The sequence below is a fragment of the Dendrobates tinctorius genome, unplaced genomic scaffold, assembly GCF_039654945.1.
Source record: "Dendrobates tinctorius isolate UK_male_01 unplaced genomic scaffold, ASM3965494v1 ptg000058l, whole genome shotgun sequence".
NCBI classification, from domain to species: Eukaryota; Metazoa; Chordata; class Amphibia; order Anura; family Dendrobatidae; genus Dendrobates; species Dendrobates tinctorius.
In genome coordinates this window covers 140,021-162,829 of record NW_027361726.1, presented here as the reverse complement: position 1 = coordinate 162,829, position 22,809 = coordinate 140,021, and the positions used below count along the sequence as shown (strand labels likewise).

The 22,809-nt window shown below is 39.4% G+C and overlaps 1 protein-coding gene across 5 annotated transcripts in view; it reads right to left on the bottom strand.

Annotated features, from left to right (window-relative positions):
• CRTC1 (CREB regulated transcription coactivator 1) overlaps positions 1 to 22,809 on the bottom strand; it is a 239,625-nt gene that overhangs the window by 128,874 nt on the left and 87,942 nt on the right. For all 5 annotated transcript variants that reach the window (XM_073577901.1, XM_073577900.1, XM_073577903.1 and 2 more), the window contains one exon: positions 3,678 to 3,763. In XM_073577901.1, the coding sequence (XP_073434002.1) occupies positions 3,678 to 3,763 (86 nt within the window). The remainder of the gene's footprint in view (positions 1 to 3,677; positions 3,764 to 22,809) is intronic.

Genomic DNA, 22,809 nt, shown 5'->3' with positions numbered 1-22,809 from the left:
CTCAAGTGCGCTTCAGCTTGACGTCACAAACAGAAGGCCAGATATTCTCCTTCAGAATTTTGTGGTAGACAGCAGATATCATGGTTCCATTTAACACAGCAAGTCTTTCATGTCCTGTAGAAGCAAAATAGCCCCAGACCATCACACTACCACCACAATATTTTACTGTTGATATGATGTTCCTTTTCTGTTTCTTCTAGGCCAGATGTAATGGGACATACACCTTCCAAAAAGTTCAACTTTTGACCAGTCAGTCCACAGAGTATTCTCAGAAAGGTCAAGATGTTTAACGGCAAAACTAAGAAGAGCTTTTATGTTTTTTGCTCAACAATGTTTTTGGTCTTGGAACTCTGCCATGTAGGCCATTTTTGCCCCATCTCTTTATTATGGTGGATTCGTGAACACTGACCTTAACTGAGGCAAGTGAGGCCTGCAGTTCTTTGGATGCTGTTGTTGTGGGGTCTTTTGTGACCTCTTGGATGAGTTGTCGTTGAGCTCTAGGGGTAATTTTGGTCGGTTGGCCACTCCTGGGAAGGTCCATGTTCCATGTTTTCGGCATTCGTGAATAATTGGTCTCACTGTGGTTCACTGGAGCCCCAAAACTTTAGAAATGGCTTTATAACCTTTTCAAGACTGATAGACCTCAATTAGTTTGATTCTCATTTGTCCCAGAATTTATTTGAATCGCGGCATGATGTCTAACTTTTGAGGAGCTTTTGATCTACTTCACTTTGTCAGGCAGGTCCTATTTAAGTGATTTCTTAATTGAGAACAGGTGTGGCAGAAATCAGGACTGGGTGTTGCTAGGGAATTTGAACTCAGCATCCCAAAAATATGATAAACTGCAGTTAATTTATGTTTTAATGGGAGGGTAGGCAATCACTTTTTCACACTGGGCCCTAGAAGTTTGGATTTCTTTTTCTCTTAATAATAAAGGCCTTCATGTAAAGACTGCATTTTTGTGTTTACTTGTGTTATCTTTGTCTAATATTTATATTTTTCAGTGATCTGAAACATTTAAGTATGACAAATATGCAAAAGAGTAGGAAATCGGGGAGCACTTTTTCACACCACTGTAAGAAAAATATTGGATGCTCATATAGACTGCTTAAGAGGATTGATCCTACTGGCAGATTCCCTTTAAAGGCACCCTTATCAAATATACTTGGTTTTCACCTCCTTTAGTAAAAATGACAGCCTCCAAGTGTTTGCAGGGTTACTTTTATTTCTTACTGATAGCAAATGAAAATTTGTATCCTTTTAATATATTGTAATCATGTTATATACCATGTTATATACCATTACAATTGCCCATTTTGCCAAAACTACCCAGTTAATTCTTCTCTTTTCCATCAGAGCTATGACATCACGTGATTAAAACAGACTAACTGAATCCTTATAAGCTCGTTGTAGAAACAGGAAAACTTTTCCCTGCATGAGTTTTCCCCCTCTCTTCAAATCCTGATCTAGCTGCTCTGCTCCTCCCCCTTGACAGGGATTGCGCAATGATCCCTGGTATTTTTTATTAAGATTGGGGCAATATTAGAAGAAGAGGTGTATAACTAGGTTAATTGGGATTCATTAGACTATAGATAGTACTGGAAACCAAATCTGCTGATGGTTTGTCCTATAGGGGCAGTGTAAAGAGAGAAGAGGAGGGGGCCTAAGACTGAACCCTGAGGAACCCCGACAGTAAGGGGAAGATAAGAATAATAGCTGCAAACATTAAGGTGAAGGAGCGGTCAAAGAAGTAGGATGAGAACCAGGAAAGAACAGTGTCTTTGAGGCAGATAGAGAGAGAAATCCAGGAGAATAATCATTAGATACTTTAGTGAGAGCAGTCTCAGTACAATATAAAGAGTGGAAACTGGATTGTGAAGGGTCAAGAAGAGAGTAATCAGAGATAGGATACCTAAAGAAAAAAATAAATTATTTTAGTTAGGTGGGCAGAGACAGACGGGGAGAGGGACTGTGGGAGGTTAGAAAGAATAGGGTCACTGATGTAGGTTGTAGGACAAGAATAAGCAAAATGCTTGGCAACTTCTTCTTTCATAAAAGGTGGAAAGTAAGCTTGAGGTGCGGGAAAGAAGGGAATCCAGGCACTGAGGGGATTGTGCGAAAATGTCCTGACTGATATGTTTGACTTTTCATAGGAAATATATGGCCAGATAGTCAGCAATGAGGTTGGTGACTGGTGCCTGTACGTTAAGGCTCAGGATGGAATGGAAAATGATGAGGAAAAAGTTTTTTGGCAAGATGGAGGGCAGAGTTATAAGTTTTGAGCATGAACTTATGAAAAAGTATTTTGGCAAGATGGAGGGCAGAGTTATAAGTTTTGAGCATGAACTTATGCTGAAAGTGATTTTCTCTATTGACGCAAGAGGCACCTTGAGAAAACATGTTTGCCACGTGTGCCAAGGTTGCTATTGTCTGTGTCGGGTTGTCTTGTGTGTAGCAGGTACTGCTTCTTCCAGGGCTTTTTTCAATGCTTTAATATAATGTGACAATGATAAGTCTGGACAGGAGAGGGGGATATAAGAGCTTAAGATGACTGTAAATTGTTCATAAGTGGCTGGGTATTGATGGCATGTAGACTTCTGTATGCGTGGTAAGTGGGGTTGCCCTCAGCAAGGACTCAGTTCTAGAATGAGAAGGAAAGAAAGGGAAAGAAAGCTGTGGTCAGAGTAGGAGAGGGGAGGTTAGTAAAGTCATACAATGAGCAGAGCCAGGAAAAGACCAGACCCAGAGTATTCCTGTCCTCATGTGTAGAAGAGTTAGTAAGATGTGAAATGCCAAAGGATAAGGTTAGAAAAAGAAGTTGAGTGGCATATGGGGAGAGTGGATTATCAATGGGGGTGTTAAAGTTCCCCATGATGAGAATAGATATATCACTGGAAAGAAGGCAAGTAAGCCGAGGGAAAGTGATCCAGGAACTGGTTGGTTTTGACTGGAAGACGATAAAAGCAAAGCAATGCTAACTAAATAAGTTTCCTTGAAGAAAACCATTGTTCACAGAAGAAAACAATATTTTCAAGCACATGCCCCCTTTTAAAACAACCAGTTTGCTCTTATAATTCAAACTCCATGAAAGAGTGATGACAAGGAGGCTGTTAACACTTTATCCTGAGCCAATGAGATCAGTAAAATTGTGTAGGCAGGTCAACGTTTTGTGGCACACCTGAAATTCAGTGGAAATGGTGTTTTTTTTCATGTTAAAGTTAATTTTCATGGCAAGGAAAGACTCCTTCTTGCCATTCATATTATAACTCTTCACAACAATCTAGTTAATGCAAATATTCAATATGCGGAAATAAACTGAAGCAGCAAATTGTGTGAAAACCTAAATTTGTGTCAGCCTCAAAAGTTTTGGCCATGACTGTATTTAATCTTTCTTGTCCATAAGATTGCTGTAATGCACATTTCTTGCTTTTAATAGGTTTCACATAACAAGAAATAAAGATCTTTTGGAATTTTTGATTTATTGGTGTTGTGTGTAGAGGTGAGGTATATTTGATTCCACATCCAAAACAAATGATATGTTTTGGCATATAGTTAATAGTGTTTTCTGTACTATTAATGCAAATCAGAGATACAGTTGAACATTTATAATGAAGAATGTCCCCTCTTACCTCCTCCCCTCCCAAAAAAATAAATAAACGTAAACATATAGAAACTACCTTTTTTGTGTCCCATCCCTGTTTGTTAAGTGGTTTATCAGTCTCTGTCGAATTATCTTCCATTCCTGGCACAGTCAGCAACAACACTAAAATAACATTTAAATGAAAATAATCAGAATGTTTTGACTTTTATTTTAATACGGTATATTGCAAACACTGTTGATTGGTAGAGTTTCAATATTCTCATTTACAAAAACAAATGACTTGACACATTTTAACAATGTCAAAAGTTTATCTAAAACTACAAATGAAATTGTTTTCAAAATGATATTTGTACCTTTTTGGGACAGATGTGAAGAAAAAAGTAGACCAACAGTTCACAGAATAGGCATCCGATATAGCTGGAGGTCTCCCAGTTGGGACCCACACACTTTCAATAGAGCAAAAGTTGTAACATTTATTCACACCGAGACAGAATACGGTGCTCAGTTAGTGCTATTAGCCCTACCAAAAGTGAATTTGCCAGCCTGTTTGAGATACAGTTGCATTTTAACAGAAGATTCAGGATCCCTGTAATCATGATCGATAGTGGTCCCAACAATCAAATCTTTATCACCTATGATGTGTAATTTTAAGGCGCACTAACTCATAAAATCCCACTTCTGTTACTGCTTAATGAGAATCTGCCACCAAATTTCATAATATAAAATTGAAAACATTAAGAAATAAGTGTCTCAAACCTGTTGAGACTGGTGTACTAGAAAATCTACTTCAGGATGGCAGTTCTACTAAAAATCACAAAATGCTAATTATATTATAAGGGCAGAGACACACTGGCGTATTTTTCGTCCGAGAATCGTAACACTTGCCCTGACCGGCACCTCTCCTGACCTGAGCTTGACAGCTGCATAGTAATCCATCACGCTGTCATGCTCAGGTCAGGAGAGGTGCCGGCCAGTCCGTGAAGTGCGATGCGATTATCGCATGAGAAATTCGGCAGTGTGACTCCAGCCTAAGGCTGAAAAACTTACACAGCCATTTTGACATGGATTTACAAAGCAATTACACCAGCTTCATTGAGTCTAAGATCTATTGAATAATGTATGCTGTACAGTGGCTTAACTAGAGTCCGATGGGCCACATTGCAAGAATTGGACCAACTGCCAGCCACCCCAATCCTGACGTGTATATACACACGTATTCCATGCCGGTGTATATGTCACTTATCCTTGGCCCCATATAGGTATACATATCCCCATCCTGGTAATATGTCCCTTATTCTGAACCCCATTCTGATATGTCCCTTACCCTGGACCCCATCCTGGTAATATGTCCCTTACCCTACCTGGGCCCCATGCAGGTAATAAGTCCCTTATTCTGGTATATGTTGCTTATCCTGGGCCTGATGAGCTAGAAAAAAAGGACCCCACAATTCGTACCCAGTTAATTCTAAGCACACTGATATGCCACATGTGGTCAGAAACCTCTAATTGGTCAAACAAGGCTTGGAAGGAGCACCATTTGAATATTGGAACATAGAAATAGACTGCAGGCAGCATGTCGCATTTCCAGGGCCCCTACAGGGCCTAAACAGAAACCCCTCACAAGTAATCCGATTTTGAAAGCTACACCCCTCAAGGATTTTATCCCGTGGTATAGTGTGTTTTTTTAACCCACAGGTACTACAAAGAAATTGTTAACATTAGGTTGTCATATTGAAAAAGGTTATTTTTCATTTTTGCAAAAGGTAACACTAAAAAGTGGGCCCCAAAGTTTCTTAGCCACAATCTTCTGAGCGTGATGATACCTCAGATGTAGTCAAAAAAGCTATATTTGGACAGATGGCAGGGATCAGAAGGGAAGAAGCGACACTTGGAGAGTAAAATTGGCTGGAAAAGATTGCAGACACATCCCATTTGCAGAGTCCCTGATGTATCAAAGACATATGCTAAAGAAAGAAATCAGTGAAGTTATAGTAGTAAAGTTTTCGATTCTTGTTTTGATTAGCGGATGCTCTATTATCGCTACTTCACTGACATTCTTGTTCAGTGTACGTCGTTTGCATTTGTCAATGAACTTTGACTTCATGTGTTTATGAATGTGCAAAATATACCTCAGTGCAAAACTTTAATTGTGCGGATTATTCTCACCTGTGCGATGCCGATCTTTGAGAGTAAACCTTGATTTATTATGCCCATTCCTACATGTTTTGGCATTGCACTTTACTTGTTCAAGTTTTCTGTGCCTGAGCAGTAATTTTTAGGTGGCACCATATTTCTTGCTGGTTTAAGCAAGCGGCATTTAGTGGACAATTTCTTTTCTCCCTGATCATGTCGTCTGTCATTACATTTTCTTGTGTAAATACTGAAGAGGAAAAGACATGTAGCAGATTGGCAATCCCCCCACCCTTTTCCAGTAGATTATTTTTTAGGGGGCCAACACTACCACTTGAGTTTCCTACTGTTTACATAGTTGAACAAAAATTGTGGTTTGTTTCGACATTGTCTCATTCTTTGTCGCTCTGATTTGTTGTATGTTTGTTTTTTTACATAATGAAATGTCTTATCATTACCTTTCTTCATTAATTTTCTAAACGCTAAATTTGTCCTTTTATTTGAGCCCCTTACAGCTCTATTTAGCTATAGTTGTTTCCGCATATTTCTCACTTGTTTATTCTCATAGGCAGGGCTGCCACCAGGAACTTCGGGACCCCTTGAGACACCGCCCAGGCTACACCCCAGCTCTGCCTTCAACCTTCCAAAGTTCCACCGCCCACTCATAGAAAAACTCCACATCTGCACCATGTCCTCACCAATCACACATTATCAGTTCCCATCTAACACCAGATCACATACATAGCCTGCAGCTATAGTTTTGGCCAAAAGAATTTTTTAAGCCTCCACGACTAGGTGGACTATTTTGGCCGGGCCCTACTCTACTCTAACCTATTATATATTTGTTAAAATATCCAATACTCTTTTTAAGTATATTTTTATTTATGTTTCTTTAAGGGAATGTGTCAAATACAATTTTTAAAATGAACAATAACAAAACATACAAGGGACAAATACCGTCACACCATGACAAGACCACATATTACCACCACATACGACCGAAAAATACAACATACAAGGCACAAATACTGCCACACCATGGCTGGACCAAATATTACCAGCATGTAGTGACCTATAATACCACATACAAGGGACAAATACCACCACACCATGACCAGACAACATATCACCCCATAGTGACTGAATAATGTCACATACAAGGGACAAATATGGCCGCACCATGGCAGGACCACATATTACAACCACATAGTGACCGAATACAATACCGATCATTAATGGGAAAACAATACTAATTTTACCATAAGCGCCATTATACACAGGAGCTTTGTATATAATACAGTGTATAGTGTCAGTGTACACGTAATACAGTGATCACTGGTGACATACACAGGAGCTCTGTATATAGTGTCAGTGTACAGATAATACAGAGATCACCAGTGACATTATACACTGGAGCTCCGTATATAGTGTCAGTGTACAGGTAATATACAGTGATCACTAGTGACATTATATACAGGGACTCTGTATATAGTAAACCATGTATAGTGTCAGTGTACAGGTATCACATTGACTCACCGGTGATGTCTCTAGTTGAAGCCCTTCATCTTTGCTTTTTATGTTCATTTAGCACACACCGCAATCACCTCTTCCAGCCAGGACTCTTCTCTGCATACAATAACAGTTATCTAGAGCACATTCCCCAATTTTTCCCCAACCTCTACATTATGGCAGATGAAGAAAAAAAGCAACCGTGCCGCCCTGCACAGTAACAGGACCTCTCCTTCCCCACACTTAAAACAATATCTTCAAAAATAATATCCTTTAATTAGCCCCTACAGTAATAATATCCCACATTCTGGAACCCATAACCCACATTTTATCCCATTCTGGACCCCACGTGGCCTCCCATTCGGCCTCATGTCTCTCCATACTATCATGTCTCTCTCATCCATAATAGTATAATGTACCCCATAGTCATATATAGTATAAGGCACCCCCATAGTAGTATAATGCACCCCCAGTCATATATAGTATCTAGTATCATGCAGCCCCATACCAGCAAAAAGCACCCAAACAGCAGTATAATGCACCCCCATAGCATAATCAAATTAGTATAATGCAGCCCCATAGTACAATGCACCGTAATAGTGGTATAAGGAAGCCCGATAGTGGTATAATGCACCCCCATAGCAGTATAATGCAGCCCCATAGTGGTATAATGCACCCCCATAGTCATACAGTGACAAAAAAAAAAGTTTCTCCTTACCTGGCCGAGGCCCAGCGTTGTCCTCCCCTACGATTTAGCTGAGGCACGCAGCGTCGTTCCAGTGTATGACAGTGACGTCAAATGTCGCTGACGTCAGCTGCCGGCCTGTGATTGGCTGGTGGCTGTTAACTGTTGCCATGTGAGAGGAATCTCCTGCGTGGCAACCGATTTTTACTGATTGTGCGTCTGAGGATGCATGATCAGTTACTGAAGAAGTAGCATTCTGCCGCTGGGGCCCAAGGAGCAGGAGAGGGGGCCCGCTGCGGGCCCCCTCTGCTCATCGGGCCCCATACGCCAGTAATGGCAATAATGCCCTGATGGCGGCCCTGCTCATAGGGTATATAGTGTGCATTCATAGGTTAATTCAGAATGGTTATAACAAAAAAAAAAAAAAAAGTGTCCCCTTTGCTTTGTGCACTTTTTATTTTTCAGGAAATTGTCCCAGTTTATGAAATTAAGATCATCTCTTAGCCATTGGAAATTTGCCATCTTGAAGTTTAGTATCCTTTTAGACGTTCTACTACGCATCTTAATAAAGGATTTATTTTGTGATCAATATTACCCAAGTAACCCCCAACTTCTTCTTCTGTCTGGACTATGAGTTAAAATTAGGTCCTGCACCAGTTGTCAAAGGTAACTGTCCTTCATTCCTATCAAAAACCTGTTTCCTTTGCTGGACCTGGTTTCTGACTTCCAATTTATATTAGAATAGTTGAAGCCCCCAGAAAAATTACTTCTCTCTGATTCGCTGCCTCATCTATTTGCATAATGAAGATATTTTTTGCAGCTTCCATTATATTTGGAGACTTAAAACCACCCCCTATCAGTATTTTAGTATTCTTTCTACCGCCCCTTATCTCCATCCATAGGCAGTCTACATTTTCATTAGCCTCACATATATTATCACGCAGTATAGGATTTAGGGATAACTTTACATAAAGGCAAACCCCTCCGCTTTGCTATTTTTACAGTTATTCCTAAAAAGATTATAGCCCCATAAGTTAACCTCCCAATCATAGCTGTCTTCCAGCCATATCTCCATGCTACAACCACTACTTCCTACTCCAATTCCTGAGCCACTTTTTCAGCTCCCTCTTCTCCAGCTGCCTCTCTAGTGTGGCACGTGATACAGGCAGCATTTCAGAAAATGATACCTTTGAGTTCCTCTTGCTTACAGCCAAATTTCCTGAAAACATTTTTAAAGACCTTCAAGGTACCTCTAACTTTATCGCTTGTCATTGGGTCTTCACATCATTGAGCACCTCTCAGTAATCTGTCACAGCAGATCACCGTGAAAAATTCTCACGGTGATCTGCTGTGAATACACTGAGCTTGAACTGCAGTGACCTCATCACTAGCTTTTTCCCACAGTGCTGAGGTCACCGCAGTTCAGCCCTGCTGGGAACGCAGCCTCATTGACCAGTGGTAAACTCGATGATGTCACCGCTGGTCAATGATGCTGTGCTAGCAGCAGATCATTCACCAGTAGTTCTCCGCCTAGACGGTCGAATCTGGGTACCGTACAGGTTGAAAACTTTTTATCCCCGAGACATGGATTACAGGGTGGGACAGAACGATGGACAGGTGAGAGATATTGTTTTTTTATTTTTGGTTTAATACAGATGAGGGCTTCGGTGGGTTTAGGCATTACGTGAGTATAACTGTTTGTTATTTTGAAATAAAAATGGAAAAGTGTGTTTTGTTTTATTTCTAATAAAATACTTTATTCTTCATGTCTTTACCATATAACTATAGGATTAGTAATTGATAGGTGTCCTCCATATACCTCTCTATTATAAAGCTGTGGGCTTGATGTCACCTGACAATACAAAGGTAACATCAATCCCACAAATATGAACCTCACTTGCCACTGCTAGAGGGCTAAAGGGAAAAGGCGGGCAAATTGGCGCATCTAATAGATGCGCCTTTTCTGGGCAGCTGCGGGCTGCTATTTTTAGGCTGGGGAGGCCTATATCAAAAGCCCCTTATCAGCCTGAGAATACCAGCCCTCAGCTGCAATGCTGGTTGTCAAAAATGCAGAGGTCCCCACGCCATTTTTAAAAAAAATTATTTCTTGATAACAAACCTTGCTGAAGCCGAGGGTTGCAGCCCCCAGCTGTGAGTTTTGACTGGCTGGTTAAAGAAAATACAGGGGGAGCCACGAAGGTTTTTCATTTATTTATTTACAGCGCAGGACCAGGCTGATGAATACTCCCACCAGCCGCTGCTGCTGCCACTGTTATTAGAGGCAGCAGGTGTAGGCTGATGGGAGTAATAATTCCATCAGCCGCCACCAGCTGTCACTGTTATCAATTGAATACATATAACTCATCATTCTTCCCTGATCATGCTGATCACCTACAGAGCAGAGGAGAATGGTGAGAGCAGTCTTCAGCACCTGGTGCCTGGAAACAGCGCTTACTGTAGCACTTCTTCCCTAGCACCCACTGCCACACGTGTGCCGCAAATATTACACACACGGACACTGTCATCTCCGGCACCATTTTATCTGGTACTGAAAATATCAGGAAGTGTGAATCCGGCCTTTGTGTGACAGCAACCAAACTTTTAAAAAAATGGACATAAATTTAGTATTATTGTAATCGCTCCGACCAGAAGAATAAAAGTTGTCTAATCGCTTATAAAGCATGAGGAACAGCGTAAAAACTAAACTAAAACAAATTCTTCACCTGCATTTGATTTGTTCATTCTGCCTCCCAAACATCGCAGTAAGGCTCGGCTAACACTTATCCTGTAATCACACTGGGATTTCTGTATAAATCTCTGTAATACATGATTCAGATGGAACCCTAGGCGTAAGATCCCCTACAATGAGGTACCGTGGACGCCTTCTGACCTATGATCCTGCGGAGTTCGTCTTTTAAGGCAAGCATAAAAGCGCGGTCGACCACAGTTTTTTTTTGCAATTTTGAAAAGAAGGACACTGCTGGACAGAGGCCAGAGAAGCTCTGCTATCTCATTATAGTGATTAGATCCCTCGGGGGTTTCATCTGTCAGTCACTAGGAGATTTAGATGGAAACCCCAAAGTAAGTGTTCAGCGTAGTGCATCAGATAAATTTGATACCAAACGTTATGCAAAATGTTCCCAATAAAAGCTGACGTTCAACTCAATCCACAAAAAAGGCAAGTCCTCACTCAGGTCCATCATCTGTTAACGGAAATATAGAGGCTTCCACATTACTGGTAATACAAAGGCTCTGGAAAAGCGCTATTGCACCTCACCCACCAAAAGAAATTAAGTGAATTGTGTGCTCCCAAATTCAAAATCTCAGTGGATCATGGCATTGAGCATTGCACTGTGCCTAAAAAATAGTTCCCGATTACAAGTAATAATAATAATAATAAATTTTATTTCAATAGCACCGACATATTCCGCAGCACTTTACATTTCAGAGGGGATTTGTACAGACAATAGACATTACAGCATAACAATCACATAGATTATAACAAATACCAAGAGGAATGAGGGCCCTGCTCGCAAGCTTACAGTCTATGAGGAAAGAGGTAGACACGAAAGGTGGTATTGGCGCACTCAGGAGAAATTATGCAACAAACTGAGATGTCAATTTTTTCCTATTCGATCTTATAAAAATTAAAAATTTGGGGTTAAAAACATTTTAGTGAAAGAACTGTGATTTTTCTTTCATCACCGCCCAATAGTATAAATTTCTGTTACACACCTGTGGTGTCAATATGATCACTTCACCCTTAGATGAACTCATTGAGAGGTGTAGTTTGTAAAATGACATCACTTATGAGGGGTTTCTGCTGTTCTGACTCCTCAGGGCTTCTGCTAATGTGACATGGCACCCTGGCAAAATCTGAACTCAAATATGGTGTTTCTTCCTTTCTGAGCTGTGGACCTCGCCTCAAAAGTAGTTTACACACACACATGGTTTATTGGCACACTCAGGAGAAATTGCACAACAAAGTTTGGTGTCCATTTTCTCCTGTTACCCTTGAGAAAATGAAAAAAATTGGGGCTAAAAAAAACTTTTGAGCAAAAAATGTGATTTTTAAAGTTTCCTTAGCTATATGTTATAAACTTATGTAAAGCACCTGGTGAATCAAGATGCTCACCAAACATCTAGATAAGTTACTTGAGGGGTCTACTTTCCAAAATGCTGTCACTGGTGGGGGGCTTCAACTGTTCAGGGGCTCTCCAAACATGACATGGCATATGCTCTTGAATCCAGCCAATTCGGTGTTCAAAAAGACACAATTTGTACCTTCCCTTCCGAGTCCTGCCGTGTGCTCAAACAGTGGTTTTTCTCCACACATGCAGTTTCAGCGTACTCAGGAGAAATTGCATAACGATTTTTGGGGTCGATTTTCTCCCGTTACACTTGTAAAAATATAAAATTTGGTGCCAAAAGATCATTTTTGTGGAAAATATGTGATTTTTTTTTATTTTCAGAGCTCTATGTTATAAACTTCTGTGAAGCACCTGGGGGTTCAATGTTCTCACCACACATCTAGATAAGTTCCCTGAAGGGTCTAGTTTCCAAAACTGGGTGATTTGGGGGGCTTCTACCGTTTAGGCACATCACAGGCTCTCCAAACAGTGGTTTTTCTCCACACATGGGGTATCGGCGTACTCAGATAAAATTGCACAATTTTTTGGGTTCATTTTCTCTTAGTGCCCTTGTGAAAATAAAACAAATTGGATCCCAAGTAAAATTTTTGTGAAAAAAGTTAAATGTTCATTTTTTCCTTCCACAATGCTTCAGTACCAGTGAAGCACCTGAAGGGTTAATAAACTTCTTGAATGTGGTGGTGTTGAACACCCTGAGGGGTGGAGTTTTCAGAATGGTGTCACTTTTGGATATTTTGTCATATAGACCCCATAAAGTCACGTCAAATGTGATGTGGTCCCTAAAAAAAAGGATTTGTAAATGTTACTGTAAAAATGAGAACTCGCTAGTCAACTTTTAACCCTCCTAACTTCCTAACAAAAACAAGCTTCAAAAATTGTGCTGATATAAAATAGACATGTAGGAAATGTTATTTATTAACTTTAATATTTTGTGTGACATAACTCTGATTTAAGGGCATAAATAAAGTTTGAAAATTGTGAAATTTTCAAAATTTTTGACCAATTGATATGTTTTTCACAAATAAACTCAAGTCATCTCAAATAAATTTTATCACCATCATTAAGTACAATATGTCACGTAAAAACAACCGTGGGATCAGTTGAAACGTTCCAGAGTTATTAATTATCACATAAAGAGACACTGGTCAGATTTCAAAATTTAGGCCCCATCATTAATCTACAAGGTGGCTCAGTGCTTAAAAGATTAATTCCACAATTTTATTTATTTTTAAGCACTATGCTCACTTTATGGTAATACCGACCTGACAATATTTTCCAGGTCAGTACGAGTAAGTAGATACCAAACATGTATTTTTTTATGTATGTAATGAAAAATAAAAATTCTGAAATTTGTATGAAAAAAGGTTTCCCTTCTGTTGCCATTTTCTGAGATCCATAGCATTTTAATTTTTCAGGATCTGGGTCTGTGTGAGAGCTTATTTTTTGTGCCATGTGCTGCTGATGTTGTTTCTTACATCATTTTAGGGTGCTCTGATTGCTTTTAATTGCATTTTATTGTAAAGTTGCGTGAGCCAAAGAACACAGACATTTCAATTTATTTTTCTCGTTGCGCTGTTTACTGTTCGGATAAATTTATTTCATATTTTAATAGTTGTATATTTCTGAACACAGCAATAGCAAATATGTGTATTTTTAATTTTATTTCCAGTGGGACAAAAGGTGGGTGATTTAAACTTTTTTTTACATTTAAAAAAATGTTTAGCTTTTCTTAACTTTTTACTTTATTTAGTAGTCCCTTAGGAGATTTGAAGATATGATTGTCCAATCGCTTGTGCTATACGTAGAAGAAAATCATATTCTTCTATGAATGCCAGCCACGAGTCGGCATACACAGGAGTATTGTAATGGCAGGTATTGAGGCTATCAAGAGATCCCATTAGTGTCCCTGAGCAATGACAAAATGCAAAAGTGACCAAAACAACGGCCAAAAAGGATGAGAACAGAGAAATGGTCTGTGGTCACATCCTGCAGGACCACTCCTTTATAAGGCTGTTTTGCTAATTACCTATCATTTCTACCTGTTGTCTGGTCCATTTGCACAACAGCAGGAGAAATTAATTCATCATCAGTGTTGCTTCATAACTGGTCAGTATGATTTCACTGAAGTGTGATTGACTTGGAGTTACATTGTGCTGTTTAAAGGGAACATGTCAGCAGGATTATGCACAGTACCCTACAGACACTGTCAGGTTAGTGCGTTTATACTGATTTACAATGATACGTTGTTTAAAATCAGTCTTGCTATTGTTGTTTAATCTTTATTTTCAGTTTTGAGTTAATGAGATTCTCGTGCTCCGGGACGGTACGGATAGCTGCTACTGTGCAGCCGGCACCATTTTCAAACTGATTTTTTTTTTTTTTTATGAATATCTGAAATACATCAAACAAATTAATTATATGCGCATTACATATGCGATCGTGCGGCATTGCAGGTGCCACCACCTGCCGGCAGAAGGGTTTTTTCTCCCCCCAAACTTCACAGCTGATTCCTTCTGCTTGGGCATTGTTCCCCAACTCTGAGGACTGGTTTTTCCAGCAGGACAATGCGTCATGCCACACAGCTAGGTCAATCAGTGTGTGTGTGTGGATGAAGGACCACCACATCAAATCCCTGTCATGGCCAGCCCAATCTCCAGACCTGACCCCCATTGAAAACCTCTGGAATATAATCAAGAGGAAGATGGCAGGCAACATAACGCTCACTGTATCCCTCTGCTAGTAAAGCCAGTATTGAGCCCTTCTTTTCCTCACACAAGACTTTTCTTTTCAACTCCTTTGGTATGGTTAAAAGTTGTTGTTTTCATTTGGAACAGTGTGTCGCTGCATATTACTTCCTTTAACCAAAATTTCAAAATTACACCTCAAAGAGCTCTGCTATCTCTTGATCTGGAGCTAGTTGATCCGTCTGTTAAATTTGTTATCATACATATTTTTCTAGTTATTAAAAACACAATTGCCTTTTGGTGGAAGAAACCCGACCCACCATTATTTTCTGAAATTCTGGATAAGATCCATCAGCACAGCTCCATAGAAAAGAGATTCGCAATTGTAAATGACGCAATAAGCAAATACTCCAACAAATGGAAGGTTTGGAATACTAAATTTTGCAACGCTTAGGCTGTGTGCACACGATGCAGATATGCAGCGTTTCCGCAGCGGATTTTACCGCTCAGAAACGTTGCATATCCGCATTGTGATGTACAGTACCTTTAAAGTGAATGGAAAAAAAAAACGCTGTGCAGACGCTGCGGATTTTTCCGCGTGGTTTTCCTGCGGTACAAAATCCGCAGCATGTTACTTCTTTTGTGCGGTTTTCTATCTCCCCTGTCTCCAAATCCGCAGGGGGAAAACCGCAATGGAAAACCGCACAAAAACCGCATGAAAACCGCGTGAAAAATGGAAGAAATCCGCAGGAAAAATGCAGGTCATTTGACCTGCGGTTTTCTTCCATTCTGCACGGAAAAATCCGCAGGGCTCAAAACTCCGTCTGCACTCAGCCTTAATCATATTGGGTCTGGTTTGAATTCGTTAACTTGACTTCAAATATATACATAGTGTACGCGGTTACGATAACTTAATTTTGTATATTCATGTACTAGTAAGGTATGGTAAAATAGACTTGAATTCTCTATTTTTTATCCCCTTAACCCTTTTCCCTTTATTATTCCCTTTCTTTCCTTTTCCTTCCCTCCCCTTTTCCTATCCCCTGTTATTTTACTAAAAATCCAATTAAATGTTTGAAAAGAAAAGTTATTTTTTCATTCTTATTACTTTTGGGATACTACTAGCACCTGTTTTGCCATCCAGTTTGTCCTATTGCAAGAGGATTGTGAACACCACAGCAGGGTTTTTTATACTTTCCTTTGTTAAATAAGATTTGGTTCAGGTGATCACCTAATCAGAAGCACATTAAGTAGAATGAGGTGTACTCTGGTTGGAATTCAACTGACACTGGAATGGAATGGCTGCCAGACATGTACAGTTGTGGCCAAAAGTATTGACACCCCTGCAATTCTGTCAGATAATACTCAGTTTCTTCCTGAAAATGATTGCAAACACAAATTCTTTGGTATTATTATCTTCATTTAATTTGTCTTAAATTAAAAATAAACATATACAGTTGTGTTTATTCAATGAGATCACCTTGACTTTGGTGAATGGGCTCACATTTTTTGGCCAAATTCTGTGCTAAGCATCTCGTGTGTTTTTCCTAAATTTCAAAAGCCATTACGCTATTCACACTTAATGTATTTCACATTGACATTCCTTAATGCAAGTGAGTGCAACCATTTCCTCAATTTGATATGTAACCTACAGACAGAGTGTCAGTTTGGCGCCGTTATACGGATTAAAATGATTCCTGGGTTGATGAAATCCATCATGAGGTTGCTTAATCTTTATTTTCAGTTTTGAGTTAGAGATTGTGATACTTATGTGATATGAATGATGTATGATTGATATTAGAAAAGGTATCCAGATGGTAGGTAGGTGATCACGGGTCTTATTATTCCTTTTCAAAAGTATTCAGTACAACATTACAAGAGACAGGGGATTTGACCGCTGAATGACCTCTCTGAGTACATGATTATAACATGCAGAAGGAATGTGAAAAACAACCATACAGCGCTTGCGTAACACGAGCAGAGCACGAGTTGAAATGTTCACTGCGCAGCTGTACAGCTTGTGTAAACATTACTTGTAGAAGTTGTAGTACGCAGGACTAGATTCATATCTAGGAACAGTTTGTATATAACCGAGGGAATTTCCATTGGCGAGTAGGAACGTTCCAGGAGACTTATGGACGCATATCTTCTGTGATGGAGTTTTACGGGATATTTCCTCCTCGCCAATCGAGTCCCCCGATAGAGGAGTGATGCTACAATATCTGGTAATATATTGATGCTTACTTTCTCTATGAATAGATGTGTATTGATCATGTAATGTTAGACTAGTGCTGCTAAAATTCATGTGCAAATTTATATGTTAATTCATTAATATCTCTGATTTTAATAAAATAAAATACTATTGTTTTACTGAGCACAGACTTCTTGTCTCTTGCCTAATTAGTATATTAGTGAGCGCTACGCATGTAAGGACCATAAGTCCATCATATTGACTCAGTAAGACAGATTCTTGTGCTTCGGGTTGGCCCCCTATTTTACATAATGAATATTATATATATGTACAGTTGTGGTTAGGGTTGGGGTTAGAATTGGGAGGGTTTCTAATGTTTAGGCACATTAGGGGCTCTCCAAACGCAACATGGCGTCTGATCTCAATTCCAGCCAATTCTGCGTTGAAAAAGTCAAACGGTGCTCCTCCCTTCCAAGCTCTGCCATGCGCCCAAACAGTGGTTTACCCCCACATATGGGGTTCCAATTTCTCCTGTTACCCTTGGGAAAATAAAAAATTGGGGGCAAAAATATCACTTTTGTGGAAAAAAAAATATGATTTTTTATTTTTATGGCTCTATGTTATGAACTTCTGTGAAGCACTTGGGGGTTCAAAGTGCTCACCACACAACCAGATAAGTTCCTTGGAGGGTCTAGTTTCCAAAATGGGGTCACTTGTGGGGGGTTACCACTGTTTTGGCACATCAGGGGCTCTCCAAACGTGACATGGCGTCCAATCTGAATTCCAGCCAATTTTGCGTTGAAAAAGTCAAACGGCGCACCTTCCTTTCTGAGCTCTGCCAAGTGCCAAAACAGTGGTTCCCCCCCACATATCAGCGTACTAAGGACAATTTGCACAATAACTTTTCCAGCCCAATTTCTCCTGTTACCTTTGGTAAAATAAAAAAATTGGACCTGAAGTAATTTTTTTGTGAAAAAAAGTTAAAATGTTCACTTTTTTTAAAGAACATTCAAAAAATTCCTGTGAAGCACATGAAGGGTTAATAAACTTCTTGAATGTGGTTTTGAGCACCTTGAGGGGTGCAGTTTTTAGAATGGTGTCACTTTTGGGTATTTTCTATCATAGAGACCCTTCAAAGTGACTTCAAATGTGATGTGGTCCCTAAAAAAAATGGTGTCGTAAAAATGAGAAATCGCTGGTGAACTTTTAACCCTTATAACTTTCTAAAAAAAAAAAATTTGGTTCCAAAATTGTACTGATGTAAAGTGAACATGTGGGAAATGTTACTTATTAAGTTTTTGTGTGCCGTATCTCTGTGATTTAAGGGCTTTTTTTCACAAATAAACTCAAGTTATAGCAATGAAATTTTACCACTAACATGAAGTACAATACGAGAAAATAATGTCAGAATCACCGGGATCAATGGAAGCGTTCCAGAGTTATAACCTCATAAAGGGACAGTGGTCAGAATTGTAAAAATTGGCCCGGTCATGAACATGCAATCCACCCTTTACCCTTGGGGGTAAAGGGGTTGATGCAAGTGAGTGCAACCATTTCCTCATTTTGATATGTAAGCTGTTTTTTGGTATGCACTTGTTCAGACTAGTTCTTGATGTGCTGTCAGTTTTCTGTAATTTAACTGTCTGTAGGTTACTCAGCACAATCCTGCTGACAGGTTCCCTTTATTTGTTTGAGCAGTGTATATTATTAAACCACCTTGACTCAATGAGCAATATATAGAAAGGGAAAGTAAGACTAACCTTAAAATTTATGGAATTGTCAATATATCTAACATATTTCAACAAGTCTTTTATGGAGGCACCAATGCCTTGTGGAGGATCCCGTTTTTGGAGGTCTGATCCATGTACCCTATATTTTGTCAAATTTAGTAGAGCATTTCCTGTTTTCATAAAGTGTTCTAAAGATAATATTGTATTTGTTATTTTAATCCACATAGCATGGTCCAGAGGACGTTTGTCCATCCTTAGGACAGCAATCACATTTTAGCAGTAAAGAGAGATTCTTTTAAAAGTATATGAGAATAGAATGACCATTCCTCTTCATCAAGAATACCAAACAAACATATAACAGGATCTAACGGAACATTCATATTTAGAATTGAGGATAAAAGAGTAACTAAATCTCCCCAGAAACGATAAGTGGGCAACCCAATATCATAGCGTACCTGAAGTGGCATATATTATGGGCATCTGGCATCTTGGGATCTAGCCATCTTCTTTAGCCTTAAAGGGAACCTGTCACCAGTTTTTGAGCCTATGAACAAATACCACCACCTTTAACTGCTCCCTATGCTGCATTCTACAAACCTGTCAGCTCCTGACTCCCCATGTGTGCCCCCAAAAATACGCATCACATCAATCAAAGCAGGAAGACACGATTAGGCGCAGAGAGGAGTGACGTACGCTGCAGCAAAGACGCCCATCGGACTGGACCGCTCTTAATTACATACAGCGCAGGAGCATATCAAATGGTATTTTTGGGGGCACACAGGGGGATTCAGGAGCTAACAGATACGTTTGTGGAATGCAGCACAGGAGCAGTTAAAGGTGGTGGCATTTGTTCATAGACTCAAAAACTGGTGACAGGTTCCCTTTAAGGGTGTAATATACCTGATGTATTATATGAGCTTATTATTAATAGCTGGAGAGACATGCAGTAGGGAAAATAAGTATTTGATACACTGCTGATTTTGCAAGTTTTCCCACCTACAATGAATGGAGTTCTCTAATTTTTACAGTAGGTACGCTTCACCAGTGAGAAACAGAATCTAAAAATAAAAAACATAAAATCACATTGCATGATGTTTAAATAATTAATTTTCATGTTAAGTATTTAATTCAATAGAAAAACAGAAAATAACAATTGGTATATAAAGCTTTGTTTGCAATTAAATAGGTCAGACGTTTCCTGTAGTTCTTGACCAAGTTCACACACACTGCAGCAGGGATTCTCACCGTCTCCTCCATACAGATCTTCTCCACATCTTTCAGGTTTCGGAGCTGTCGCTGGACAACACTGAGTTTCAGCTCCCTCCAAAGATTTCCTACTGGTATCAGGCCTGGAGACTGGATAGGCCTCTTCAGGACCTTGAAATGCTTCTCCCGGAGCAAGTCCTTAGTTGCTCCGGCTGTGTGATTCGGGTCATTCTTACTGATCTCTCTTTACCCCAGGAGGCGAAATCTTGCATGGAGCCCAGACTGAGGAAGATTGACAGTCATCTTGTGTTTCTTCCATTTTCTAATAAACGTGCCAACAGTTCTTGCCTTCTCACCAAACTATTTGCCTATTGTCCGATATCCCATTCCAGCCTTGTGCATGTCTACAATTTTGTCCCTGGTTTCCTTATACAGCTCATTAGTCTTGGCCATGGCGGAAAGGTTGCAGTGTGATTGAGTGTGTGGAAAGGAGTATTATATACAGGTAACAAGTTTAAACAGGTGCAATTAATTCAGGTAATGAGTGCAGGGTAGGAGGGTTTCTTAAAGAAAAACTAGCCGGTCTGTGAGAGACTATTCTTGATGGTTGGTAGGTAATCAAATACATATTTCATGCAATAAAATGCAATTTAATTATTTAAAAATCATACAATGTAATTTTGTCTCTTTTTTATTAGATTCTGTTCCTCAGAATTGAAGTGTATCTATGATAAAAATAACAGACCTCTCCATTCTTTGTAGGTGGCAAGACTTGCAAAATCAGCAGTTTATCAAATACTTATTTATCTCAACTGTATAAATGAGAATCAAGTATATCGCTACAACATTCATAATTCAAAGAAGGAATCTTAGATCACCATTAACCCAGAAATGCCAAGGGACTATTTTGTGCCTTAGCACATATAAGAGAAGAATATATCGTATATACTCGAGTATAAGCCGAGTCACCTAATTTTGCCATGAAGAACTGGGTCAGCTTATTGGCTTCCTTATCCCCTATCCATGTATGCATGTTTAACCCCTTCATGACCAAGCCTATTTTGACCTTAATGACCAGGCCATTTTTTGCAATTCTGACCAGTGTTCCTTTATGAGGTAATAACTCAGGAACGCTTCAACAGATCCTAGCGATTCTGAGACTGTTTTTTCCTGACATATTGGGCTTCATGTTAGTGGTAAATTTAGGTCGATAATTTTTGCGTTTATTTGTGAAAAAATCAGAAATTTGGCGAAAATTTCGCAATTTTCAAATTTTGAATTTTTTTCTGTTAAACCAGAGAGTTATGTGACACAAAATAGTTACTTAATAACATTTCCCACATGTCTACTTTATATCAGCACAATTTTGGAAACAAAATATTTTTTTGTTAGGAAGTTATAAGGGTTAAAAGTTGACCAGCGATTTCTCATTTTTACAATAAAATTTACAAAACCTTTTTTTTTTAGGGACCACCTCACATTTGAAGTCACTTTGAGGGGTCTATATGGCAGAAAATACCCAAAAGTGACACCATTCTAAAAACTGCACCCCTCAAGCTACTCAAAACTACATTCAAGAAGATTATTAACCCTTCAGGTGTTTCACAGGAACTAAAGCAACGTGGAAAGAAAAAATGGACATTTAAATTTTTCCAACAAAAATTTTCATTTAGCATCAATTTTTTTCATTTTCACATGGGCAACAGGATAAAATGGATCCTAAAAATTGTTGGGCAATTTCTCCTGAGTACACAGATACCTCATATGTGGTAGTAAACCACTGTTTAGGCGCACGGCAGGGCTCAGAAGGGAAGGAGCACCATTTGACTTTTTGAATGGAAAATATGCTGGAATATTTAGCGGTTGCCATGTCGCGTTTGGAGAGCCTCTGTGTGCATAAACATTGGAGCTCCTCCACAAGTGACCCCATTTTGGTAACTAGACCCCCAAAGGAACTTATCTAGATGCATAGTGATCACTTTGAACCCCCAGGTACTTCACAAATTGATCTGTAAAAAAAAAAAAGTACTTTTTTTTCACAAAAATGTTCTTTTAGCCTCAGTTTTTTCATTTTCACATTGGCAACAGGATAAAGCGGATCCTAAAATTTGTTAAAAAATTTCTCCTGAGTACACCGATACCTCATATGTGGTCATAAACCACTGTTTGAGCGCACGGCAGGGTCCGGAAGGGAAGGAGCACCATTTGACTTTTTGAATGGAAAATTAACTCCAATCGTTATCGGACACCATGTCGTGTTTGGAGAGCCCCTGTGTATCTAAACATTGGAGCTCCCCCACAAGTGACCCCATTTTGGAAACTAGACCCCCTAAGGAACTTATCTAAATGTGTAGTGAGCACTTTGAACCCCCAAGTGCTTCACAAAAGTTTATAACACAGAGCAGTGAAAATAAAAAATATTTTTTTTTCCTCAAAAATTATTTTTAGCACACTATTTTTAATTTTCACAAGGCTAACTGGAGAAATTGGACCACAAAAGTTGTTGTCCAGTTTATCCTGAGTACGCTGGTACCCAATATGTGGGGGGGGAACCACTGTTTGGGCACACAGCAGGGCTCAGAATATTTAGCGGTTGCCATGTCGCGTTTGGAGAGCCCCTGTGTGCCTAAACATTGGAGCACCCCCACAAATGACCCCATTTTGGAAACTAGACCCCCTAAGGAACTTATCTAGATGCATAGTGAGCACTTTGAACCCCCAAGTGCTTCACAAAAGTTTATAACGCAGAGTCATGAAAATAAAAAATATTTTTTTTTCCTCAAAAAATTATTTTTTAGTGCGCAATTTTTTATTTTCACAAGGGTACCAGGATAAATTAGACCCCAAAAGTTGTTGTCCAGTTTGTCCTGAGTACGCTGGCACCCCATATGTGGGGGGGAACCACTGTTTGGGTACATGTCG